Raw genomic sequence first — 27171 nt, 5'->3', positions numbered from 1 at the left:
AGTCTACTATTATTGGCCGGTCTATCGAACATGTGTGGACACAGTTCAGAGTCATGATACGTTTATGTGCTGGGAAAAAAGAAACATGGTGTTATTGATCTTGAGGTTATCTTTGATTCAGATTGAATAACTTCGTCTTGCCTTAAGCTTGATTGCCATAAAAAGACCATTCCATTTTCCATTTCGATAGAGCCTAATTAGAAGTTACAAGATTTCGTGATTGAGAGGTCACTATACCAAGTATAGAGCCCGGAGGTGCTTAATTTCTGTTTGTTGGGGAGAACATTGAATCTATGCAGATTTTTATCACTAAGAGAAAAATGACTTAATTTTTATCATATGATGGGCAAGTATCTTTTTGTCTTTTCCTAAATTACATGATATGTGGCTTCAGTTACATGGTGTTATATGCTATTCTAAGATAGACTTGTGATCAGGATACGCTGAGTAGTAGAAGAAAGGGGTGCATAATCTGAAGACATGTACCAAGACTTATTTTGGTTAGTGTAAATTTCTGGTGATATCTTTTGGATAGAGAATGCATTAGTGATTGTCATGCACTAGATGATTGGGGTATTCAAAAACGTTCCTTAGCTCTCTATTTGTTATGTTCATTAATGACATATACGAATATCTTCTCAGTCGATAGAAGCATATGCTGTGGTTGAAAAAGATGCCGGGATAATATTGATTAAACAACTAAGGTTAAAAGTGTGAAGTTTAATTTTTACATCATAGCGTTATGAGCCTTGTGGTGTCTAGTAAAAGGATGGAAGATTGAGTTTAATACACACACTAAGGCTCTATCATGTGTTATACTACAGTTGTTTTTGTTTGAACATGCACAGTTGATCGATACGAGAGTCTTGACCTTATTGGGGATTAGTGATAGTCTCTAAAGACGAGGCTACTTGATAGTGGAAAAAAAAAAAGGGAACATTCTAATTAAAGAGTTGAATGTGTGTACACCTATGGTGGTTGACTTAAGGAGATTGGTACTCGAAAAGATACAACGTTTATTATATTTATTACTTTTTAGATTCACAAATATGCATTGGGGCCGCAGGAAGAGAGTTAAAATTGACAAAAGTTATTTAGGGTACATAAATGTTGTTCTTGTGTTTAAATCGTTAATATATTAAATACGAGTGTTAGAGACTCGAAATTTCCGATGCATGGTTGTCTCCGATAGAAAGTAAAAATAGATCAATGTAGACTTTGTAGCTGGTCTATATGTTCATTCAGAAAATCGTGATCGTAGCTTGGGTGATACTGATTGACTTAGCGAGATTGTGTACCTGATTTAAGCTGAACTATTTTTTTATATATCATACTAGCTTATATGGTGTTATGTGTCAGAGATAGTGCAATGGCATGAGATGTCAATATTGTCATGTGTGACAAGAGTAACAGTGCATGGAACGTTTATGTAGGAGCATGTGGATGTGTTCCAGCATCACTATATGTGAAAGTGTTATGTAGGAGTGTATGGATGTGTTCCAACACCACTGTACATGTGAGAGATATGTAGAAGCATAAGGATGTATTTCTAACATTGTTGTACGTGAGAGCATTATGTAGGAGTGCTTGGAGGTGTTTCAGCTCTACAGTATGTAAGATTGGTGGATATGTTTTGCCATAGGATCGTGGTTGTGGCACTTGGATTGTGCCATCCTTGGGTGCCCAGTCTTAACACTAGTCAGATGGATATTACCTGATAAGTGGTTAATGATCAGTTGCTTTTGACCGAGTTTGTGTATGATATTAGTTTACTAACTCATTATGCAAATCTTGTCGTTTTAGGTTTTATACGAATGCTGGAGTCTTACTCTATCTGGTTGATTGAATACTCTAAATCAGAGTAGTTGGGTCTAGACTTTGATTAGCAAGCCTTGAAGAAGGTTGCATTGAATACGGGAACGATTTCAGATAGCATAGAGTAGACAAAAGTCTTATAGTGATAAACAAGATTGTGATTTGAAGCTTATGAAAGGGAGTAATTTGAAAGTTCTCAATACGAAATGAGTCATGAGATTCAGTCGAACGGTAGGCAAAATCTTAAGTATATTGTTTCTTGTGAGATTGGATCGAATCAGGTTGGTGCATGTGAACTTGCTTTACCTCTGTGATTGTCTGTTGTTCATATCTCGTGTTTCACGTGTCCATGCTTAGATCATATGTTCGTAATGATAGCCATGATTCAGTCCAAAAAAAAGTGGAGCTAGATTAAAATTTGACTTGCGAAGAAGGTTCAATATCTATTGTAAAGACAAGTGCGATAATTGAGCTCGAACAAGGTTTCTTAAGTGGAAGTATGGTGTGCAAATCATTTTTTTAAGGCTTTATTAGGATATCGATATCGTCTCTAGTTGAGTTGTTTGAGCTCGAGAAGACAATGCTATTTTATTGAGAAAACAAGTGTGATAGGCCCTGATAAGGTTGGGTTGGACCAAAATACAGCTTGGAGCAGGTAAAGTTTCCTTTTCTCTTCGAACAAGAAAAAGTCATGACTTAAATTTATAGTGAGTGACTGCTTTTAGAGGTTTCTTTTACCGTTAGCAGTGTTGTGTGAGATATTGAAAGAAGGATAAGTTGTGGGGTGCAAGCGTATTACCGATAAGATTATGGGCAATAGGTTGTGGTGGTAGCTAAGAGACTTGCTATGCTGCAAGAGGTACATGTTATATTATGTGAATACGTTTCGAGAGTGCATTTATGATCGGATCCATGTTATTGAGACTGAAATAGTGCTGGTAAATGCGAATTGCGTCTTTTTGTAGGAAGTTGTTATTCTGTATTCGAACATATGACTTTGTTGGTTATGGATGAACAAGTATTCTGAGGTCAAACTATTATAGTAGGACTATCAACAAAAAAAGATCACTTTGATAGTATGAGTGGGACATGCGTACTGAGTATTCATATCCTGACAATTTCAAAAAATTCTTGAACACGTTCGAGGACGAACGTTATTTTAAGTGGTGGAGAATGTCATAACTCATTTTTTTAAATAAGGGTTTGTTTGGTAATTTTTGCTAAAAGGAATTAAAAAGAAAATAGAAAAGAAGGAATTTAGTGGGCCAAGCCCAAAAAGGAAAAGGAAAAAAAAAAACAAGGGCTGAAGCCCAAATTTGAAAGAAAAGAGAAGAATGATTTAAAAAGAAAAAGGAACCCTATGTAACAGAAGCAAAAAAGGCAGAAGCAGCAGAAAATACGCAGAGAAAGAAAAGAAAAGGGAGGGAGAAAACGAGAGGAAAAGAAAAGAGAAAAATAGGGATTTTCAACCCTAATTCTAATCTTTTATTTAAGTTTATTAAGTAATTATGGGTGAATTTTTGTGGAGAAAACATGGGGATATTTTGAGGAATTGAGAAAGTTTAGCTCTAGGGTTCTTCAACCAAAATCATTGATTTGAAAGGGCAAATAGCGTCGGATTTTAGACTTCTATATATCGTTGGAATCCTCTCGTTAAGGCCTTTCCGAAAACATAAGTCTTGTCGGGTTTTGAACACATTGACCAGAGGGTGTTTTCGTCCTTTAAAAATTGACTTTAACCGTTTAAGCCTCTAAAAATATAGAAGTGGTTTACCCGAAGGGTTTTGACCATTCTAAATCCGTTTTTGTGTAGTTTGAGGTAATCCGGAGACTCGAGAACGCAATTTTGATTTATTGGAAAGTGTGCTTGAATTGTGAATTTGAAGTAAGTGAGACTTTAAGCTTTGGGTACTTGCTTTTCAAAACCTGTTTTAAAAATATGTTTTGTCTGCCTGGTCCATGTGTTGGGGCGAGCGTGTGCTTGGCAGAATCGGTGGTCCTTAAGGCCAACCACATATACTTTATTTTCAAATAATCCAAAACTCTTTTTATAAATTATTTTGTGATGTGATATAGCTGTGAGCCATGATATTGGGGCATTGTGTATGTTTCCCTTAGCATTGTGTATGCTTCTTGATTATATTGGGGCATTGTGTATGCTTCTTGATTATATTGGGGCATTGTGTATGCTTCCCTTAGCATTGTGTATGCTTCTTGATGATATTGGGGCATTGTGTATGCTTCCCTTAGCATTGTGTATGCTTCCTGACATATTTGGCACATTATGTATGTTGCCGTGGATTCATAGTGTGGACTAATTCTTTAACTGCCACTTATGACGGTTCGTAGTGTAAATTGTGATATATAATATATTTGATAAACAGTGGTTGGGACCTTGGTTGCTATTATATAATGATATATTCATGTGCATAATATTTTTGTGCTTGTTGTGTGTTGGTATTTTCTAACACTTGTTCCAGGGGTATTTGAAGTGGCGGGTCGAGGATCTTACTGGGTTATATTTATGTATAACTCACTCCTTACCTACATGTCCATGCAGATACTGTCGTTGAGAACGAGGCTGGTAATTGAAGACTTCGTGAGTGGATTCAGTTGCTGAGGTGAGCCACCGCATTGTTCGTGGAGGCAGCCATTTCAGCTTTATCTAGTTTATTTCTAGTTATTTCTTTTATTTTGGGTTTACATGCCCGACACTCAAACTCATGTAACTCTGTTAGATGCTCCATGGTCTTAGCGTGGGATGTGGGGTAGAGATTCTTTTTATCTTAGCGTTGATTGGTTTCCATAAATCGATTATGGATTTGGTTGGCGACTATTTCGCATTTTTATCATTAATAACATTGATGGACCTGCACTTATTTTCTTTTAGTGCTTTTGTAAATGATTAAGAGTATGATATATGGTTCGCCTGGCGAGTGGTGTTTGCTGGGTGCCAATCACGTCTAGCGGGTATTTTGGGACGTGACAGGATCGTATCATTTGGCATCAGAGCTTAGGCTAAAGGATTGTTCCAACAATTCTTAATCCTACATATGCTTGTGTATGTAGGTGTGAACCATGATGAACGAAGGTGTTAAAAGGAAACGAGGTAGACCTAAAATCACATGGAAGGTAAGGTGTCTTAAAAGGCGTATAATTTCTTGGAATCTTGCAGACATGGTGAAATACTGGACATGATGGAAAAAAAATATTTGTATAGGCTATGCCAATTAGTTGGGATGTTTTAGTTACGCTGGTATGTTTATCTTAGGTCTTATGCTTTCTATACGTCTTTTATCCCTATCAGAGATTCTTGGCAAAATACAGACTTTGCCCCTTAAACTTGCCAAAATTTTTCATTTAGAAACTTGTATTAAGGATTGAACGTATTGACATCGGAACTTGAGGCAAAATCCCTAAATGACAATCTCCTGCAAAGATGAGCTGCATGACTTTCAAACGCACTGACATGGTAAAGAGATGAATCAATGAATAACATGTGTAAAATATCAAAAAGAAAAAGCTTTTCTTTTTCCCCCTCCCACTACATCCATCTTCTTCATTTCAATACCTGCATAACTACCATCATCAGCCCATCTCCGACAACAAAGCGGCAAATTTCATTAACCACAGCATTACTGTGACTTGAGTTCTCAAAATCAGAATTAAGTCGCCTAAAATTTAGTTTCTGAAATCACACTTCGAGTTCTTAAAAGAAAAATCAAAATTAGTTATCAATAAGTTCTAAAGATTAGTTCCCTATGTGTTTTCCTTAGTATTGAACAATTCATTATTATATTTGTTTGATTTTTTTGCTCTCGAAACTGCGCCTACCTTTTAAAAGTTTGGTTAATATTTATCCAAGAGGTAGTAGTTGATTACTTAACTTTTTTGGCACAGATTGGTCAATTCTCACTTCTAAAACTCCATGGCTAAATGAGAATATTTTTTTTTTTTTTAAACTAGTAACCATTGGCCAAATGAAGATATAGGAGTCTAGCAAGACGGAACAATGGCTTAGCTGAGACGGAACGCGCCTATATCCAGAAAACCTTTTTAGCTTCATCCTTTGTTTCCTCTCTCTACCCCAAAAATTACTTAGCTCCTGTCAATTCTCAAAAAAGAACTCTTTTTTAGTTCACTCAGACCCTGTGACAACCTCACTTCTCACTTTCATTCTAAACCCATATCGGACTTCCATTCTCAAAAACTCCAGTTTCTCGATCAAAACTGACTAACGACCTGAAAAACCTCCGGTAGAAGCTCCGGTCGAGTCCCACAGGTCGGAAAAGGTTGTCAGATTTTCTAAGAAAGTTGGAAATAAAATTCAGTCTCCACGCAGCAACAGTTATGTTCTAATACTGTAATTCAGAAATTTGATTGGTTATAGCACAAGTATTAGAGGGATTTGGAATTGGTCTTGCAGTACCTCTTGTTTGGGACGGTCTGCATGGCGGTGGTGGCAGTGGCTATAATAGTGGTGGAGGAGGTGGAGGCAGTTGTTATAGTGGTAGAAATGGGGAGATGGTGGTGGCAGTTCGAAGTTGAAGTAGATAGAAGCAAAAAACTAACAGAGAAGAAAAAAGAGGCTTCTCACGCTCTCAATGGAGTGTACTACACACGTTGTGCCATGTCACCTGTGTGTGTCAAGTAGGTACGTTTTTTCACTAACATCAAGTGTTCAATAGGTACATCCCTTAGTTCAAGTAGCTGAATAGAAAATTTTGGCAAGTTTGAGAGACCGCTTATGTATTCTGTCGACATTTTTTAAATATAGAGAACTTCAAGTACTTTCTATTTTTATTTTATATAATGTCAGCCTGAGATGAATTTAAATAAAAAAACATGGTCAAGTGATGATTCATATAGTCCACCCCAGCTTTTTTGGAACTGAGATGCAATTGTTGCATAGCACATAACTACCAAGAAGGTGCAAGCCAGGAGGGAAGACCAATCAATGAACATTATTAAGAAAATGTGCATTAGGTCTAACTCGACCCCAAGAGGAAGCTCATGAGGTGAGAATTGCCAAAATCATATCAAGAGACAACAACTCCTTCCCTCAGCCAATGTGAGACACTTAACAAGCCCCTTAATCCCCCATAAATTCCACATCCAGGGTTGGACATCTGGTAGTGGACAACATGAAGGCCTAACATTAAGTAGATGAATAATTGGCATGGGACTGACTATGATAGTGTAAAGAAAGTAGACTTTGGGCATAAGTCAACCAGAAAAGCCAACTCGTGAGATGATGATTGCCCAAACTCACACAAGGAGACAACAGTCTATTCTCTTGGGACACTCTAATGCATGGGCTGATTGTCATTCCAAGTGAAAAATAACGAAAAGGAAAAGAATAACAGAACAAATTAACTATTGGATGATGGTTCCTTTGTTTACCTTTGGAACTGCTGCCTGGAAGATGAAGTCCGTGAAAACATCTTGTGACTTATTTGTAAAACTACCATCAATAAGTGTTGTCTGTGGGTTTCCCGGCTGCTTCGAGAAGTCGAATGTTAATCTCAAGGAGCTGCTCTCAAACGCAGTAACTGATGAGTGTGCCGGACCATTGCCTTCTGTAACTTAAAAAAATTGGTGTCAGCATTTCCAGAATAAAATTAGACTGGCCGGGAGGTTAAACATCTGATAGAGATAGTACCAGACATTGGTGGACTGGAGGGAAGCCCGTTCAATAAATCCAACATAGAAGAATTTCCACTTGTAGAAGAGACTTGCGCTGAAGGTGTGGACAATCTATCTAATATATCCAATGGACTTCCATTGTCTTTGGAGGATAACACCTGAGGTGGAGACGGGCTGCTCTGAGCAGGAGGAGTTCCAATCGACAAAAGATCCAGTAAAACATCAGAGCCACTCTTTTGGGCCTGATTTGTATCTGAAATTCAAAGAGCATAAAGAGAAAATCCACTATGAAGTCAAGTTTATGTTAGGTGTCAGTTTGTGCTTGGAATAGTCAAAAGATGGCAATTTAAAATTTAAATGGAGTAAGGAGGAAAAGAAAAAATGTGAGGATGATCAGAATTATAAATCAGGAAAAGCATTCTGAAAGATTCATGCAATACACAGTAAATGTGACCTGGTTGCAAGGACACTGGCATCAGATTGACACCAAGAAGATCTTGAAGAAACTCTCCACCAGAAGAGCTAGGTGCAGGAGCATCATCTAAACTGAGATCGAGCAAGTCAGCAACAGGAGCAGTACTGAGCTTGGCAGATCCATTTGGAAGATTAACTGATACTCCTTGTGAAGTTGACACAGCTGCTGGCACAGAACCAGCTCTCCTTCCGCTGAAGGTTGCTTCATCTAGAACCGGCATTCTCTCTGCGAGTGAAGACCTGAAAACATGCATCGCTGCTCAGCATAAAGCGCACTAGAAAGACAACAAAAGGAATAGAAACAACTTTCTATAAGATATCAACCAAACCTCATATTCTGATGCCTCTCGATAATAGAGTTAAATTCAATAGCTCTCTGTTGCAGTTCAAGCACAAAACTTCCTTTATACTGACCAATGATATCATTTATCCGCCTACACCAAACAAGAGCATTGCAGATTATTCACTTAAGTTGCATATTCAGACCAACCGTTTATTAGTTACCAACTAGATGTAAGGGCCCCGAGCATCTATGTTGCTCAGACCCAGTACTTTTGCCGCCGTACCCGTGTCGACGCAACACCGACACGGGTTAGGGTGCAGGATTCATGTCAGATCCGGTCAATAGAGATTGGATACTTTGACCAAATCACACAGAAAAATTATTACGGGTAGAGTCGGAAGGTGTTGAGGACCTCCACAGAAGAAGAGAAACGAGGTTGGAAACTGCCGGAAAAGTGCTTCACCTGCCTGCATGTGATGCTGACGCACTCGCTGACACTGACTGACAGCTGGCACGTAACGGCGCGTGCAAGGTCGTTTGCGGCTGGGATTTTCAGAGATCAGGTCGTCGGGAGTCGATCTATCTCATGGTGGATTGGGGTTTATGAAAGGGGTTGGTATGAAGAGTACGTTATCGAAGTTGGATGCAGATCTACTACATGCTTTCCGACCTAGGCTAGACTTGGAACTTCGTTAAGATTATGCTGTTTAACCTAGTAATAGATAAACCTTCTAATTTAATTTCAATATAATCCACTGCATCATATTCTTTAAGACTTTCAATATTTTAGGCTGAGTGACCCAAGACCATTATAAACTCCTCAAGAAACTTCTATACAACCTATGATAGATAAGAATGTATTTTCCCTAACTGTAATTCACATGATTAGGGAACAAACTAATTCTCTATAACAGTTGAAAAAATATTACTTAAAAGAGCCAAATAGAGATTTTTTGAAAAGATAAAATCAAAGCATAGAAAGAATTGAGAACACCTAAGTTACATTTTTATACCTATATTTTTTGATATTTGAAGTATTTTTAGCCGAATCCCCGCACCTCTATCCATATCTGGATCCATATCCCCGAATCTTGAAATTTTGATCATGAAGGATCCGACCTCTAGATCCTTACCTGTGTCGGACACCCGCACCCGAGTCCGAGCAACATAGCCAAGCATCAAGAATATTATATAGGAGAAAATACAATTTACCAAGTTCGAGGCATGTGGCAAGTACAGATAACATTCCCAAGGAACAATACAGTATAACAGTCTGAGAGTGAAGTAGACAACAAACAGATATAATAAAAAGTTTAATACAAGACGTCCTTCTCCGTGTTGATGAAAAGAACAGGTTTGTTGAGAAAATGTACCATGGGCCTAACTCAAACAGAAAAGTTAGCTCAAGTGGTGAGAATTGTGCAAAATCAATAAGGAGATATAGCCCATATAATTAACCGATGTGGGGTTCTAACACTGGGCATGAAATTTGAAAAGAGCAGCATATCATGGATGGCCCAACATTGGTTAGTCCAACATGCCCTGTGGCTTTGGTCCGACAATGAAGGAAGTACAGTACAATGTGGGGTAAACGCACATCACGAGCTCGAACTCTGCCGAAAACAAAAGCCTGATATTTAAGTGGCAGAAGGATAGAAGGGCAATCTCATACTCCTCGGAGTTTTGGACATGTGCACCAGCTAGGGCTGGGCAACTAACCCAGGGATTTCTCGGTTAACATTGGGTAGTCCAACATCAAAGATTATTGTGGCTATGAATCCATATTAAGAAAACGGACCTTGGACCTTATTCAGCCTGAAATGCTAGAGCAAAGAACATGGACCATGAACCTACTCAACCCAAAAGCTAGCTCATGAGATGAGGATTGTCTGAGATCATATAAGAAGACAACATCCCCTTCCTTCAACTAAAGTAAGACTTTTTTGAAACCGGCTCACATCCCCAAACTAGACCCCTAGAGCATGGACACATAAAGGACCAACATTGGGTAAACCAAGAATTAGGATGGGTATGACTCTTATACCATATAAAAAGGATGGACCTTAACCTAACTCAACCCAAAAAGCTAAGCTCCTAAGATAAGGATTGTCCAAAACCATATAACAAGACAACCACCATTTCCGTCAACCAATGAGAGTCACTTAAAGAATGGTCCGAGATCATATAAGGATACTATAGCTCATATACTTATCCGATGTGGGACTCTAACAAGGTTAAAAGGAATGTATACTTCTTCAAGAAGAGTATCATAGAAACCAAAAGAAGTTGCATTAAGTTGAAATCTAGATGGACAAGTAGCCTGTATAGAGATCAAACATTCTTTCTAGAAAGCGAAAACCCAAGAATTACCTCCGAAGACCCACACCTTCGACAAAATTACTTGATTGCAGAAAGAATGTCTTGAAGTTCATAACGTAGGCTAGGTAATTACTAACTCAAAGGCTGGAAAGGGAAGGAGATTGCCTCAGCATAACTTTAGGATAAAGTCAATTATCGAGGAAAATGGACTAATTAAGGACAACATGATATGGACTTAGCAAGGCTATATCAAGGAAGGAATAAAACAAGAACAGCCTCTGGTTAGCAGAAAACAGAGCAAGAGATTGCTCAACTGGACATCATAGGGAGTGGTGATCAGCATTGTTCTAAATGGCTGAAACTAATCTGTCTTAAATACATATCAGAATTCGAGGATGGAACTTGTATACAGGTTTTCCAAATCATCAATAAAACCTTATTGAAAGAAAAGGAAAAGCTCCTTGGCTCTTCAGAAACTTAGGAATCAGTCAATTAACCAATCATATTAATACTGAAGGAAGAAACATTAAATTATTCATGGTGCTTGAATATAAAGTTGTTTGGTGTCCCAAACATCACATCACTGCTTAAATTAAACTAGTTAATGAATAAAGTTTTGAAACTTGTCAATAGTTGAGAAGAGAGAGCAGAAGATTTTAAAAGCACAAGAGGCAGATTTGATTGTGCAGACTATTTACCAAAAATGAAGAGTTTCACATAAAAATAGAGCACAATTGACTATATGTTAGAGCTGAACAGCACAAACCGATATCCAACTGAATGAAACGTGAATTCTGGCAGAAATGTCAGCCGATGGATAAGATATGTGAGCTTCATATACTGAAGTCAAGAGTATTTTAAGCATAGTAGAAAAGAATACATACTGTGAACAAGATGGAAAGCGACTTGACAGCTTTAACAAAGCAATCAGACACATCGCCTGAGATGTGAGATCACATGAATGGCTTTTGATAGATGTCTCCACCACATCCACAGCATCCAACTCTGTCACCTGCTCCAAGAAACTTCTTCATATATGCCGCAGAAGGAGAAAACTATCATGCAGAGAAAGCTGAAATGATAATAACATGCACCCAACTCCATAAAGGAAAAAAGTTAAATCTCTTTTTAAGGAAATATTGATAACATACAAAATATTTAGTTTTCTTTTTTATAAGTCATGGTGATGATTATAAGCCATCTTTTGGACTATCCATCATTTGTTTTCAAACTTACATCTTTGTTTGACTACAGTACATCAGTAGATGGCATATGCACATTATAACAATAATGTTTCACAATATATCATCACATTCTGGTCTTGAAATACACCAGTAGCAGCATATGGTAAAACATAAGTGTTTGTCGGTATTTCTTTCTTTCACTCTCCCCTTTTTTCTCCTATTTTAGTATTTTGGAAGAATAAGACATTTCTTGGAGATCTGTATTTTATATAGTACTTGAAATCACATGGAACCAGTTTACATCCATTACTACATTCAACCAGAGCATAAATTCAATATTAGTGAATTTCCCAATAAATGTAAGAGGAAATTCAACGGTTATAGTTATTGTCAACACACCCATCGTGAGTTGTGTAAAGGATGACAATAATGAATGAGAAACTTCATCCAGAGATTGCTGGATCACGAATGAAATACAAGCTAGTTAAGAATATGATGCATACTGATATGGAGAAAAATATTCATAGATCATATTTGCAAACTGTCCAAATGGATGAACTCACAGTTAGGGGTTCTTCTATGTCAAGCCTTCCAACATTATTGACTAACATTTCACCGTATTCTCCAATGCACCAAACTGCAACTCGAACAAGAGTTTCCTAACGAAACAATCAAATAGAAAACAGTAAACAATATGGACATATTCAAGACCAAAAAACTGCTCATGGGATACAGGACCCTAGCTTCTGATAGAAGATAAAGGAAATGCGTGACATACCTGTTCCACTGCTGTATGCACGGCTCTGTACAAAGACCGTACCGCATATCCATGGAGGTCGGAAGCATTTGTAATCACCACAATCAGAGCATGCCACACCTCATCCTTGACATACTTTCCAGCCTATAGCACAGCTGACACATTAGTACTCTTTACCCACACAAAAAGAGAAAGAAAGAAAAAGTAGATCCACCAAAACAGGCCGACATGAATCGGATGCTAAGGACTGACACTTTGATAGATATTTGAGAAATAAGTATGATAAGTACAAATTTATCCAACAAGGGGCTTCAAATATGTAGAGTCAAATCTAAAGCCAGCAGAATACCTCTGAAAGGACCTTGAGCATCTGATCAATGTACCAAATTTTCTCAGGGGAGAACCTAGTTCACCATAAGTAGTTGTAAGCACGAGATGCATTTGAAACGAACGAACAATCCACATGTTCAGGAAAGTTAAGTAATCGTATTACAACACAAGAATCCCCTTGGAACACAACCAGAAAAATAAACAGAAACAAAAACAGGAAATAGCAAAGCAATAACCAGAAGATCTCTTTCCAGAATATGCAAAAGCAGGAGTTTTCTGTGAATTATAAAAATAAGAGATGATAAACAATAACTGGACCCTGCTAACACGGGGTGCTTTGTGCACCGGGCTGCCCTTTTTCTTAAGAGATGATAAGTTTGACACTTATTCAGTATTGACTTACTTTTCCACTATGGAACAGATTTTGGCAGTCAGATCTCCCTTAAACTCTGGATCGCTTATTTCCAGATGTTCAGTTAACTCCTTGGTCAATGGCTTCACATTGGTGTCGTTTACTAATAGATACACTAGCTCAAGGGCTCTTTTACGAATTGATGGATCGGAGTCCTGAAAATTAAATAAGCACATAAGTTGCAACAGAAATGATAAATATGAAAAATTCGGGAAAAGATGTAAGACTTTTGCATTTCAACTCAAGTAGCCATATAATGGCGTAAGTGCCAGTATGAAAAAAATGCAATTAACTATGAGCCTATTTGGATGGGCTTAAAAAAAGCAACTTATATGCTGAAAACAACTTATAAGCCAAAAAAAAATAAGTTGGGGTAGCCCAACTTATTTTTTTTGGCTTATAAGTTGTTTTCAGCTTATAAGCTGCTTTAGATAAGCTAAGCCAAACAGGCTCAATTATTTTGGGCTTATTTTAAGCACAAAATGGCTTTAAGCTGGAGAGCCAAACACTCAAAAAATCCAAACGGGCTCTATGTATATATGTACGTGTTATACATTCCCCTGCAGCATCTACATAACTTTTAAGACAGACTTATAAACCTAGAGTACTGCATATCTAGAGCACATATCATGAAAAGTGCTGGCTAGCAGAAGTTTAAATATACGCGGAGAAGTATTATCAAGGATGTACTCCATATATGAGAGGAAAAGAACACTGAGGATTGGAGAAGAAGAAAAATGAGAAGCATTAAATTGCTATGCTTTATGAGAAGAAACAATAAAATATAAAGGTAATATACCTTCACACATTCCAAAATTGTTGCCCGATGTCTTTGTACTGCTTGACTATCGACAGCTATAGCTCTCATCAGCATGTTCAAGGCAACATATCTGAAATAATTGGACCTCAATAAAATGGAAAGCATATTGCAGAAGAATACCAGTAATTATGCAGCCAAAATTACACAGAAGGAAACCACTTTTTCCCTCCCTTCCACCCAAAGAAAGAAAAATAAACAAAGAAAATTAAACAGGTATCATCATCAGGATTGTTGTACACAGTCAGAAGTTACCAGGATTGTTGTGCAAAAGTGGTAAGTCAACTAAAAGCATTCAGATTCACATCATACCAAAACCAGGGATGTTTTGAGACACAAAAGCATGTCTTACTTTGACTGCACATAATTACGGTACAGCTTCGGTGCAATAAGTGGGAGCTACGAGGGGCCCTGCCCTCTTCCTTATATGTATCACCAGTGTTGTCTTTTCACCATTGAATAGCTTTCTCCATTTATGTCTGGAACACATGAAAGAATTACTAACTCCATTTCTTTCTTTTCTTTTCTTTTCTTTTTTTTTTTTTTTTTTTTTTTTTTTTTTTTTTTTTTTTGATAAGGTGACTCCATTTGACGTTATCTGACCACTCATGGAGCTAAGATTTTAATTTAATTTAAAAATTATTCTAGTGAGAGTGGGAAAAGATGAAGTGAAGTTGAAGTTAGTTTTATAGAAAAAAAATATCACATTGAAGTGTTAAATTTTGAGTAGTTAGATAAATCTCTATTCTTAACTATCGTGAATGTTTTATAGAAAAGGAATCATGTCAAACATTTTGGAACATGACAAAATGAAAAGAGTGTCATATAAATTTGAACAAAATGAGTATATTTTCTTATGTTCCTTAGTCCAGCACTCTAGACTTCGAGCCACTTGGACGATTTCTTAGTTCATACTTGTCTCGTTTAGTGTTGTCTTAATTTACGACGCGCTTAAGCCCTGAAGCACAGAAAAACTCATGGAAGGCGATTCGCCTCCCTTAAGCTATGCTTCAGTATAGGCAACTAACGAAGACGTGCTCCTAATTGCCCATGCATTCTATATATATTGAATTGAGTTTGAGTGGTACTAAGCAATAAATGTAATCCGCAAAAAGATATACTAATTGTTACGGAAAATATTATGAATGAATTTGTTAATTTTTTACATATATATTTTTAACACTTTTTTTTTATATCATGAACATGATATTATCAAAAAAAAAAAAAGTATTAAAATATATATGTAAAAATATTTTTCTTCATTGCCCCTTTTTGACTAAAGCCCACGCTTTTTAACTGCGCTCTGCCCTTAATGGCCCAATAGACCTGGAGCGCTTTTTAAAGCTCTTCGCCATTGACAACACTAGTCTCCTTGATATTTTTTTTCCTTAGATTTTAAAGAAATATGACGATGTTTTACGAATTTTTTAATGCAGAGTACCTAAAACCCCCATTAACTTGGCACAGATTATTCGTTGCACCCCTAAACTATTGCAGTCTTAATTAACCCCCTGAACATGGCTATTTGATAAATGTTACCCCTTGGCTGGCGTGGCAAAGAGCGTGGATACACTCTCTTTATGGCACGTGGAAGTGAAGAAAAATCGAAAAATCAACTTCCAGGTGGGGTATTTTTCAATCGTTAATTGGTGCATAGTTATATAAAATGGCTTCTATGTTACAATTATGTAGTTTTTCTGGCTCATCTAACTATCAAATGCATATTTTACATCAACTTTGCATTTTTTTAATTTCTTCTTTAGATACAATGACTATTTGTTCCAACTATGTCTTTTTTCATTTTGCATCCAAATTTGTAAACAACTTGGCTGGAACTCCATTTTAGCCAAATAAAAAGATTTTAGCTAAAATGAAGTAGTTCCAACTGTTATTTCTCATTATATTTTCTTTAGATGCAATAGTTATTTATTTCAACTGTGTGTTCTTGTTTCCGGGTCAAATCAATAAAAAAACTTAACTAAAGCTCTAGTATTTCAACTGTGTATTTCTTTTTATATCTTTTTTAGATGCACCGACTATTTGTTTCAACTATGTATTTCTTCTTTTTTAGGCCAAATTTGTCAAAATTAACTGAAACTATAAAAATTTAGCCTAAATAAGGGAGTTCTAGGCAAATTCTTTTACAAAGTTGACCCGAAAAAGATGATCTAAAAATTAATGAATTTAAAAAGGTAAAAAAAAAACTATTTTATTTAAAAGAAATATGACGTGGACGAAAAATCCAAGTGGCAGGCGTGTGCATGCCACTTCCCTGGGATGAGATCATCCAGGGGGAGGGTAATAACTATCAAATAGCCAAGCTCAGGGCATAATTAACACTCTGAATAGTTTAGGTTTCAACTAATATAATCCGTTCCAAGTTTAGGAGAGTTTTTAGGTATTTTGCCAATTTGTAATTATAGGTTTGGTGCAAATTAGTTTTCTAGTCCCACTGCTGATGTAACACCAATAGCATCATAACACAAGAAGACTTTGTACATTCAAGGTGTGCGACAAGCAAAAAATTAATATATACAACTCCTTTGCAAAAATATCTGAAAAACCAACTGGAGGGTGTTCAGGAAGAAGTCACGTACTGAACTTGCACAAACTTTGAAAACGATGAATTCGGGTTCAACCAAAGAATGTTCTAAGGTGCAATCCTAGGACACAAAAAAAGAGTCCCAAGAAATTGGAAGATTACCCCAAAAAAAAAATAGGAAGAAAATTTAACTAGATGAATGAAGATGACCTGATATTATTGTCGCGGTTGGACAAAAATCTTCCCAAAATATTAATAGCAAGCACACGTAAACCACCATTGTCTTCAATGTTCATGATAGTTTCAACACATTCATAGAGAATAGCGTTGCCTGCATTTTTGTTTGACTCCGTCTTCGTTGCCACCTAAAAGTAATTTAAATTTGTTAGAGAATGAATAAGAAAATCTTATATTTCTGCATACATAATAACTTCCTTGATATTCAGCAAACTCTAATGCTTCTTATTCTAGTCAATACTAATTTCAATGATGGTACAGTCCAACTTGCCACAAATTAGTTGTCAAAAAGCACTAAGAGAAAATATCAATTGCCTCAGATTGTTGTATTTGCTAAGATGCTTGTGTTAATCAGTCTCTGAACTGAGAATAAACTTATCGTGATGCATATGCTTAGCCCAATCATTTACTAGTAGAGCTTCATTCGATCTCCTCATAAAGGGTTCGCATAGTAAAATTTCCAAATAAAGATAGCTAGCCCGCAGTGTGATTGTGAGTATTAATAAAGTTCTCGATGAGAATAAGGGAACAAAATAAAATGAAAAAGAGTATTCACTTGCTCTTTATCTTCCACAACAAGCAAACATTTATCAACTAGAATGATACCTTGCTCTCTTTATCCTTGACTATAAGCAATTATTTATCAACTACAGTCCTTCTATCTTGTACAGACATAGTGGAATTAAACCCATTCTTCTATCTTGTATAGACTAATCACGGGATATGGGCCATTCTAATGCAAGATTTCACAAGTGAACTACCAAAATGTTGACAAACCATACCTATGAGGAAAGCATTCGAAAAACTTTACAACTCCATGACAATCACATAGGCTTCAATAGATCACTAAGCTATAACTGACCTGAGCAAGAATATCATTCATGGAATCGCTAGCATCCGCATTGCCTTGGCCCAAAACACGTAAGAGCTTGAGCAATCTTGTATGCAGAAAAGGGTCTGTAATGCCGGAAATGTCATATTCAGGTGCATATGGGCTGTTGGCGACATCCTTTAGAACTTTCACTAAACCATCCGTGCATTTCTGTAACCACGGATGACGGGAAAAAAAATTCAAACCTTTAAATCTTATCGATTTCATAATTCAGATACGCATTTAAATTCAAAGCTTATGCACAGAATATTTTAACACAATGTTTATGCATTACAATCCAACATGTTTATTCCTTAAGATATTTTAACACTATGTTTAATACAATAGAAGGCAAGGTGAAGCATAAAAATGTTTAGCTGGGATCATTGATTACTTCCATTAGCTAAAGTATTCAACGTTCACCTCCAATTTTTCTGGTCTAAAGGAGAGAAGTAAGCAAAATTTATGTCACCCTTCCCATTAAATATCAAAGATGTCAAACACCGAAAGAATAGCTCATTTTCCCTTATACTTCATATTTAACCAAAGAGACACAAAATTATGCCTCCTCTTTTACTTCATATCGTCCCACCTCTCGTTTTTTCACCTCAACCAATCATGGCAACAAGTGAATTTAAGATCTACCTGTGCAAGTTTAGTCATTCTTTTCAGTTGGAACATCAAATAAAAAGTCTGAGGTGCAGAAAGGAAGAATCAGAATTGAAAGAGTGGCCGAGATCCTAATAACATGCTTTGACCTATAAAAGTAGAGGCATATTATCAAATCTAACTTAACAGGTCAGATAAAACTATAACTTTCTGGAAAGCAGAAATCTCAGCAATAAATACTACTTCCACAAAAATATTGCAAACTCAAAGTTATAATAAGCAAGAAATAAGATACAATAGGTTGACCAAGCATTTCTGCTAAAAAACATGTACATGGAATGAAAGCAGCATGGAAATCTAGCCCATTATTCCTTTTTTATGCATTTGGAATGGAAGGTTTGGGAGGATGTATCAAAGCAACGAACAAGAGCTTCAAGAGAGTTAAGAGTTCTTATTGTTTCATATGCACTTTTGGCATAAAGAAAGAATACCTTCTTGTATAGGTAGTAGGGTCGGTTTGACAGGAGAATAACAGTAGCCTACATAGCCCAAATGACTTAAAAAGTTTTGGAACCATCTTAAAAAATTAATAAAATAATATTTAATTTATCAAACAAAATGTCTCTCCTAGTCTCCCCCGGCCCCTTTGGGAACATCTTCCACTTTTTCCTTTTACCTATGTGGTTGTACTTATACGGTTATACCTGGTTGACCTGCCAAAGCTTCAGATTATTACCCTTTAGAAAAGGAAATACCAAGGAAGAGAAACAAGAAGAGGGAAAACGGGAAGAGTGGAGAAAAGTAATAACTTTCCTTTCTGGGCTGAAAGAGAGAACAGGAAAGAGAATAAGATTTTTTGTTGATCTAGTGAGAAAATTTGCCGGCCCCTGAGGAATATAATTTCCATTTTGCATACCGAACAAGAGAACAGAAATTTCTAGAACTTCGACTTGGCATTCCTTTCTTACCTTCCAGACAAACCGTTGGTCAAACTATTCAGTCATAGATTTTTCCCAAGTTATCAAGCAAAGAAAAGGATTCCTAAATTTGAGCAAGCAATAAAATCAGCAAATAAAAGATGTTTTTTAAGGGTAAACAAAATATATCCTTGTAGAACCAAAAGTGAAAAAGAAAACAGTAGTAGACACAAGAATGATATCGGCAAAGCCCTAAATCACAAAAAGCACTATTTCACATGGCAATGAAATTCAAAACCCTAACACAAGATATAGTAAAATCTGAGTTACCATCACAAACGTCATGCTCCAACCAAGTTTATAAAATAACGCCATGGAAGCGAAAATCTTAATACCAATCAGAATATCTCCCATCCCCTTTTCCCCCTTTTCTCTATATTCTCTCTTTTTTCCTGGTTGGGTGGGGGATCTTAGATTACAGCCACACTTGTCAGTGCATATATTCCCCATCAATTTTGATTATCATGTCCTTTTCTTTTGGGTCCAGGTTCCCACATTCAATTTAAGAAGATCAGATCCCCTTACTGGAGTTGGGAAGAGCTATAGAAAGAGAAAATGCTGGTTTTTTTTATGTAACTATGTTTGTATTTAGATTGTACACCAGTTAAAACGAAGATGTGTTCCTTTCTTAACAATAGTTTCTCAGAACTGCATTTAAGAGCAGAATGTCACAAAAAAAGGAGAAAGAACGAGCAATTCCAAGGTAACAGATTTCCTAGTGACGGAATGTACAAGTAGCAAAAGATAATGCTGCCCATATTCAACTTACCTTTCTAAAATAGTCAAGGGCCTCTGGACTAACTTTACATAGATCTGCGCAAAGCTGAACACCAGTGATGAGAACTCCATGGTGCTTCTCTTTGAACAAGGCAGCTACAGGCTTTACAAAATTTTCGGCAAGATCTGGGACCTTCTTTATAATTCTTATAGAGCAAAGTGCTGCCTACAGTAGACCAAAGTAAAGTGAATAAATGTTGGCAACAACCATATGTAAGTGTAGGAATAAAGACACCTCAGACCAATACACAGAAAAGAATACTTAAGGAACAATGGATTACCCTGAATACTATGCATAAGCTAATCTTGTTCAAAGGAGGTCACGGTTAAAAAGGAAGAGTGATAAACTAGAACGGGAGCCCAAGTGGATTGATTTTCTTGTATGGCAAACCCCACCCATAACCAAACCCACCTTCTCCCCCCTCCAGGGGTCAATAGTGGCCCTTTCCCACTTTGCTTCCTTGGTGACTCGAACCTCCAACCTCATGGTTGGAGGTAGAATGTCCTTTCACTGGGCTATTCCTCCCTTATTGGAGCGCAAGATGATATTTCACAAAGGAAATTTTGATGGTTGATAATGGAAAGTAATCATATAAATGCACGGTATCCAAAAGGATCTAATGAGATATGCCCACAGACATAACAGCTACTCATAAAACAATGTATTGGTGACTACACTAAGCAAAAGTAAAATCTGACTCTGCTTATTCACCTATTAAATTGATTGTGGAGTGAATTTTCTGTTCAGCGATCAATGTCAAGCAAGAACATTTAATTGCCTAGGATAACAGTTCTCATCCTTTTCTTTTTTGTTGTTAAAATGGAAATAACCAGTTCTCATCCATATTAATTCCTAATTCCTACATGAAGTTTGATGACAGCTCTGCAAAATGGATAATATAAATTTCACCATCTAGGATTGCATAGTGGAAGGCCTTCATTATAAAGCCTCCATCTCAACACTTTACTAAACCAGAAACCTCTGATCTGAAGGACAGTCTCCATATTACTGCTGGTCAAGGAAAAGCCACCTTCTAATAACAAATCCTGAAATACTCGATAAATTTCTCGTTTCTCACACACTGAATTGGCTCACACATCCCACAGACATCATAATAAAATTGAGCAAGTTCACTTTCTCTAACACAACATACGGAAATTCCTATTAAGCTATCAGTGTTTCCACACATGTGCTAAAACATTTTGTCTTTTCCTTTTAATTCACCACTCACCGTGTGCGGAACAGAAGGCCTCAATTTTAATTGATTCATCAATGAATTCCTTAAGCAATTAATATTTAACGAGTTCGCGCAGGCAAACTAAATCCCACAGAATTTCACATTTTGGAATGGAACTTAAACAATTTAAATGGTAAACTTTATCTATTAGCAAGAGATATAAGACTTACCTTCTTTCGGATATTAGGATCTCTAAACTGCAGCAACCTTTCAACTTCAGGTGCTAAATCACGAGCCATTTCGGCAGAACAAATGTTTCCCAAGGCGCAAAGTGCAAGTCCAACAATATATTGGTTGGTGTGATTAAGATCTCTATTAAAAGTTAAGATATCTCAGAAAATCAAATTTCATCTTCCAAACAAACTGACCAGCAAAAGCTTTTTCTCTTTTCGTATTCTATATTTTTCTCTTTTTTGGGGGATAAATGATAAATCAATGGGCAACAGCTTATGCATTTTAGTTATTTTTCGAAAGAAGCAAAAGAAAAAAAAAAAACTTCTCCAGTAATTCTTTCTCCAATCATTTTAATTTGGCCTATTTATTCAAGGGACTTCTACTAATGTAGAGAGAAATAAATTAAAGAGGGACCACAATAAAAGCAGTAAGTCTGAAATGGATACTGTTTTATAGAATTTGTAACCAACATGAGAACTTCTTGTCTTTCATCAAGCAGCAACATTAGACCAAGATATCCTATTCGTTTCTCTGGGAATCCCGGAGATGCGATTAACTTCAAGCATTCCATTTGACCGAAATGTGTCGGGTAACCAAGCATGTGAATGAACATTAGTTTTGCAAGATTACGATGTCTATAGTCCGGATCGTTTTCACTGATTGAATCTCTAATAGCAGCACACTCCTTTCTTACTACGCCACGTTCTTCTGCTGCAGTTTTGCAAGCACGGATAGCCCGAATCATGTCCCTGCATTGGTACAATAAGGGTACATCATCATCTATATCACACCTACACTATCTTATGAACTAAGCATCATTGTTTAACTAAACAGAATCTGACACAAACTTAGCATCAGCATCCGTACACACTTTTTCTTTTTCCTGTGGGGATGGGTTATGCAAGGATGGGGCAAATAAAATGAAATAGTCAGTCAGTAGCTCGAGAGGAAAATTGTTTCATAAAAGATATTGTAATGCAAGTAATTCCTGTTTCCTGGATGCTTTTTGTGAGAATTTAAAATAATCCTTCATGAGTTACACCTCTAGGGTCCATCCACACAATTGTCTTACCCATCAGAAACAACTCCAAAACTAAATAAAGAGAATGAATAGCTGTTCTGTTCTATATCAGATGAAATGTAAAGAATCATGTTGCTACAAGGCAAGGCTGCAGATATGCCAACAAAGCTGTAAAACCATCAATTCAGAGGAAACTGAAACCATATGTATAAGTGTTACATGTGATCTGGAATATGTAGAAAACAGCACACTTTTAGGTTAAACCAAACTAAACTAAAAGTGTTTTTTACATTTAAAGTGTTAATGGTAGTCCAAAAAAGAAGCTACTAAACTGCCAACTTGGACAAAACTGAAACCACAAGTTTCAGAGTGATTTGTAGACAACACAACAACAACAATAACTACTACGCCTCAATTCCAAACTAGTTTGAGTCAGCTATAGGAATCATCATTATTCATCATGCTCAATAATTTTTCTTTTAAGACAAACTAGGTGTTCTATAACAGCCGAGGTTCTCTATATTACCTATCCAACTAAAACAACTTCTAAAAACGGCAACATATAATAAAAGTGTATCAACAACCTGTACAATGTGGTCTGAAAAAGGAATATAAACAAAAAGAAAGCCTGGTTTTTCTTCTAAATGTGCAAGCCTCCAACTGACATGAAATAATTCAGACATTTCATATAAGGACATGTACGATGATTCCAAGACCCGAGTAAGGACAGTGGGGGAAGAATCAGAACACTTCCTAGTCGTGATGGGGTTGCACCAGGGATCAACTCGTAGCCCGTTTTTACTCACCTTCGTGATGGATGAATTGACACGGCATATTAAGGGGAGGTACCATGGTGTGTCTTATTTGCAGATGACATAGTATTGACGAGACACGTGGCGGAGTTAGCACTAGGCCGGAGGTTTAGAGACATACCCCAGAGTCTAAAAGTTTCAGGTTGAGCAGGACTAAAACAGAGTACTTGGAGTGCAAGTTCAGTGACGCAAGACAGATGTGGAAGTGAGGATTGATACACAAAGTCACCCCAAGAGAGGAAGCTTCAAGTATCTTGGGTCAATAATCCAAGTGGGGAAATCGACGGTGATGTCATACATTGTATTAGAGCTGCGTGGATGAAATGGAGGCTCGCATCCGGTGTCCTATGTGATAAGAATGTGCCACCAAGTCTTAAAGATAAGTTCTACAGAGTGGTTGGTAGAGCAACTATGTTGTATGGGGCAGAGATTTGGCCAGTCAAGCATTCACACGTTCAGAAGATGAAAGTAGCAGAAATGAGGATGCTTCGGTATATGTACGGGCATACTAGGAGAGATAAGATTCGGAACGAAGATATACGGGGCAAGGCGTGATGAGGAAGATAAGGGAAGAGAGTGTGATGATTCGGGCATGTGAAGAGGAGCACGGATGCCCTAGTGAGGAGGTGCGAGAGGTTGGCATTCATAGGCCTAAGGAGAGGTAAAGGATAGACCCAAGAAGAATTGGGGAGAGGTGATTTGACATGACATGGAACATTTTCAGCTCACCGAGGACATGACCCTAGATAGGAGAGCATGGAGGTCGAGGATTAGCGTGGAAGGTTAGTAGGTAATCGAGCGATTTTCTCTTTTCAGTGTGGGAGAGCATGGTTCTAGCTTGGAGCACTCTATTTGCTCTCTCTTCTCCTTTTCAGTAGTATTTAATATTATTATTATTCTATCATTATCTTATTCTTATTCTTCAATTTTATTACTACTGTTGTTTCTTTTTCTTTGGTTATCGTATTAATTTTGCTGTCAATATTTCTTTTTTCTTCATGTTATCATCAAAGCTTATTGCACTCTTGTATTTTTCAAACCTGTTTCGGAAACACTTTTCTTGAGCCAAGGGTCTATTGGAAACATCCTCTCTACCTGCACAAGAGATGCGGATAAGGTCCGCGTACACTCTACCCTCCCCAAGCCCCACTTGTGGGACCACACTATGTATGTTGTTGTATTATGGTAGTATGATATAGAAGGAATGGGGGGATCAGAAAATGCAATGAATCATTCAATCAATAATGCTTCAAGTCCCAGACAAAATCTAAAAATGTAATTTCACTGAAATTTTTACTGTTCTGAACAAAATAAAGGAATCAAAATTGAGCTTATAAAAGCATAAACATAAAATTGAAAGAAGAATTAATTGCATATGCCCAACTCTCAACTCGTTCAAACTAGTCTGGATACACCAAACACTGCCAAGCTCGTGCAGCCAGGAACTAGTATCATACATCAGTGTAGAAAAGAATAACCAATCATATAGACTCATGAAAAGTCGCATTTTTCAAGACGTAGAATCTCTAGATTACATTAAGCAAATCCTTATATCTGAAAGATCATTCCTTCATAGATATTCAAATATCATATACAGATAACCTTAATTTTCATACTTATTAGCCGTATTTAATATTAGCAACCAACAATTTCTTCTTAACACATATACTAAATACAAAGGCTATGGCCAATCCAACATCATAACAAACCCCCATGTCCACACTCGCACTTCTAAGGCCAAGTCATCGAGAAAAAGGAGAAACCAGCTCTTAGAGAAGCCACCACCAAAGGGTTTGAATACTATGTAAACATGATATGAAGAAAGCTCAAAAGAACAGACAACATGGCACATTGGGAAGATCCTTCAATTTGATCTTTCTCTCAGATTGGCATTACAGGACAATCTGGAAATCAGTGGATGCATTTATTTGCTTCATTTTTCAGCAATCTAGGATTACTAAGAAGCTTCCTGTGCTACCAAAATAATTGGGAATTTCCATATATATCTTGATATAAATACAAAAAAAGAAACATGTGGCTGATCTTCATTCTTGTGTATTCTCCAGATTGCAACGTCTAAGACTATAACTATCCAATGAAGAAAAATAAAGAAAGGGTAGAGAAAAACAAGGAATTAACTTTAGATTACAACATAGTTAGTCTTTCTGGTGGTAAAAGACAAAAACTAAGATTATAACTATCCAGTTAAGAGAATTAAGGCCACTAATGGTACTTATCGCTAAATTACTGCATTCAAGGGAGCCACATCACATTACACTTGCATGATATTATTGTTTCACTGTTGAGCAGGTCATCTACTCATTAATCAACACCTTATTTTATGGTTTAAAAGACACCTGATCATGGATTTTTGAGATTTTGTGTCCAGCATAAGTATCAGTTAAATAACCATGAGCATTTTCATTCTGATCAATCATCCATTTTCAACAGTTTCCTCTTCCTCTTAAATGAGCCCAGAACCAACACAGTTCCAGACTTGAAACTTAAACTATGCAACGCCAGCCATACTTGAATGTTGTGTTTCAGCATAGCACTAAACCAATAAAACCCATGGACAATTTCTTAAAGAAGAAATTGAAGGAATAAACAAAGGCAAAATACATAGATAGACACCTTAACTTGGGCTCAACTAGCAACTAAACACCCCAAACTTTGAAAATGCACTTCTAGACACCTTAACTTGGTTTAAATTGGCCTCGTAAACACACTTTTCCATTCTCAAATTGTGCGTGCTAGATGTGCATTCTCAGAGTTAGGTGTTTACGGGACCAAGTTAAGGAGTCTATCTATATATTCTGCCAGAAAGAAAGTTTACACTTGACTAGAAAGTGATTAAAATAATTAAGAATTCAAGCTTAAATCCCTTCCCTTAAATAAATGAAACATTAACCCATTACCGATAACTCTGAATTACAAAACTAGTTGGGGCGAAGTATATAGATCATCTCAAGTCATAAGCAACAATGCAATTAGTAGATTATTTTATGTAGTAACCTGAGACGAGTGCCTGAAGAAAAAGGGTTCATGATTGGGTCCGTTTTGAAACTCTGCGAAAGCTCGATCAGATCCAGGACTGTTGATTAATTGTCACGTGAAATTAAGCTGCAATAAAATATAAGAGCTGAAACTGAGAATTGGAGATCTGGGAAAGATACAATTGAAAGATCGTTGATCCGTCTGGATCTGGAAATGAAGGAGAGAAAGTCTGCGTCAAGAGAAATAACAGTGTCCAAAGATGATTTTATGCAAATTGAATTCAATGAACAAGCCAAACTGGTGTATCACATGGAAAAAAGGAAAAAACATACTGTACAAACAAAACTGCAATGCTCTTCCTTTCTTAGTTTTTCCTTTTCTTTTTTTTTTTCTTTATGTCTTTTCTTTTCCTTTTTTTTCTTTATGTCTTTTCTTTTCCTTTTTTTTTTCCGGTGTGTTAAACCAAATGAAATGATAGCTTTAATTTGTGGGGCTTTGGTCGGACCCACACAGCCTTAATAAAAGTTTCGCGTTCGAACTTTGAGAATGAAATCGATAGAAAGTACTTTACCCTCTTCAGTACAGTATCGGGCACAAAGCTAGCCCAGTTCGGTATAGTTCAATTAATGTTCATAGTTGCATTGCTTCGTGCACGAGGTTCAGTGCCCTTTAGTCTCCGATCAAAATATCGTATAAGCTTTATTTCAGTTCAATTAGCATACATAGATGCATCATTTTCTTTAAAAGGCTTGTCTAGGTTTTTTGGCATGGTCAAAATTGCTTATTGGATTTAATTAGATGACTCACTCTCATATGTAGACATAAGGACAAACCCTACTGCATATCACTAAATTTTAGTATACCTCACTGCTGATAAAG

General features: G+C 36.8%; 1 protein-coding gene across 3 annotated transcripts in view; it reads right to left on the bottom strand.

Annotated features, from left to right (window-relative positions):
- Window positions 1-26741, bottom strand: part of LOC132615450 (AP-1 complex subunit gamma-2-like) — a 33350-nt gene extending 6609 nt beyond the window's left edge. Inside the window, exons 1-17 of one of the 3 annotated variants that reach the window (XM_060330057.1) lie at window positions 26625-26741; window positions 26311-26418; window positions 21909-22211; window positions 21459-21600; window positions 20043-20216; window positions 17679-17858; window positions 16790-16944; window positions 14020-14110; window positions 13212-13375; window positions 12828-12882; window positions 12500-12622; window positions 12285-12380; window positions 11422-11549; window positions 8265-8369; window positions 7916-8175; window positions 7478-7714; window positions 7219-7400 (exon numbers count right to left, since the gene is read on the bottom strand). In XM_060330057.1, coding sequence (XP_060186040.1) covers window positions 7219-7400; window positions 7478-7714; window positions 7916-8175; window positions 8265-8369; window positions 11422-11549; window positions 12285-12380; window positions 12500-12622; window positions 12828-12882; window positions 13212-13375; window positions 14020-14110; window positions 16790-16944; window positions 17679-17858; window positions 20043-20216; window positions 21459-21600; window positions 21909-22211; window positions 26311-26342 — 2427 coding nt within the window. In that variant the 5' untranslated portion in view covers window positions 26343-26418; window positions 26625-26741. The other 2 variants (XM_060330056.1, XM_060330058.1) reach the window with 2 other exon arrangements.
- Between the last annotated feature and the right edge of the window lie 430 nt (window positions 26742-27171).

This window comes from Lycium barbarum, chromosome 10, assembly GCF_019175385.1.
Source record: "Lycium barbarum isolate Lr01 chromosome 10, ASM1917538v2, whole genome shotgun sequence".
NCBI classification, from domain to species: Eukaryota; Viridiplantae; Streptophyta; class Magnoliopsida; order Solanales; family Solanaceae; genus Lycium; species Lycium barbarum.
Note: the sequence above shows the minus strand (reverse complement) of the source record. Positions and strands in the feature narration are given on the sequence as shown.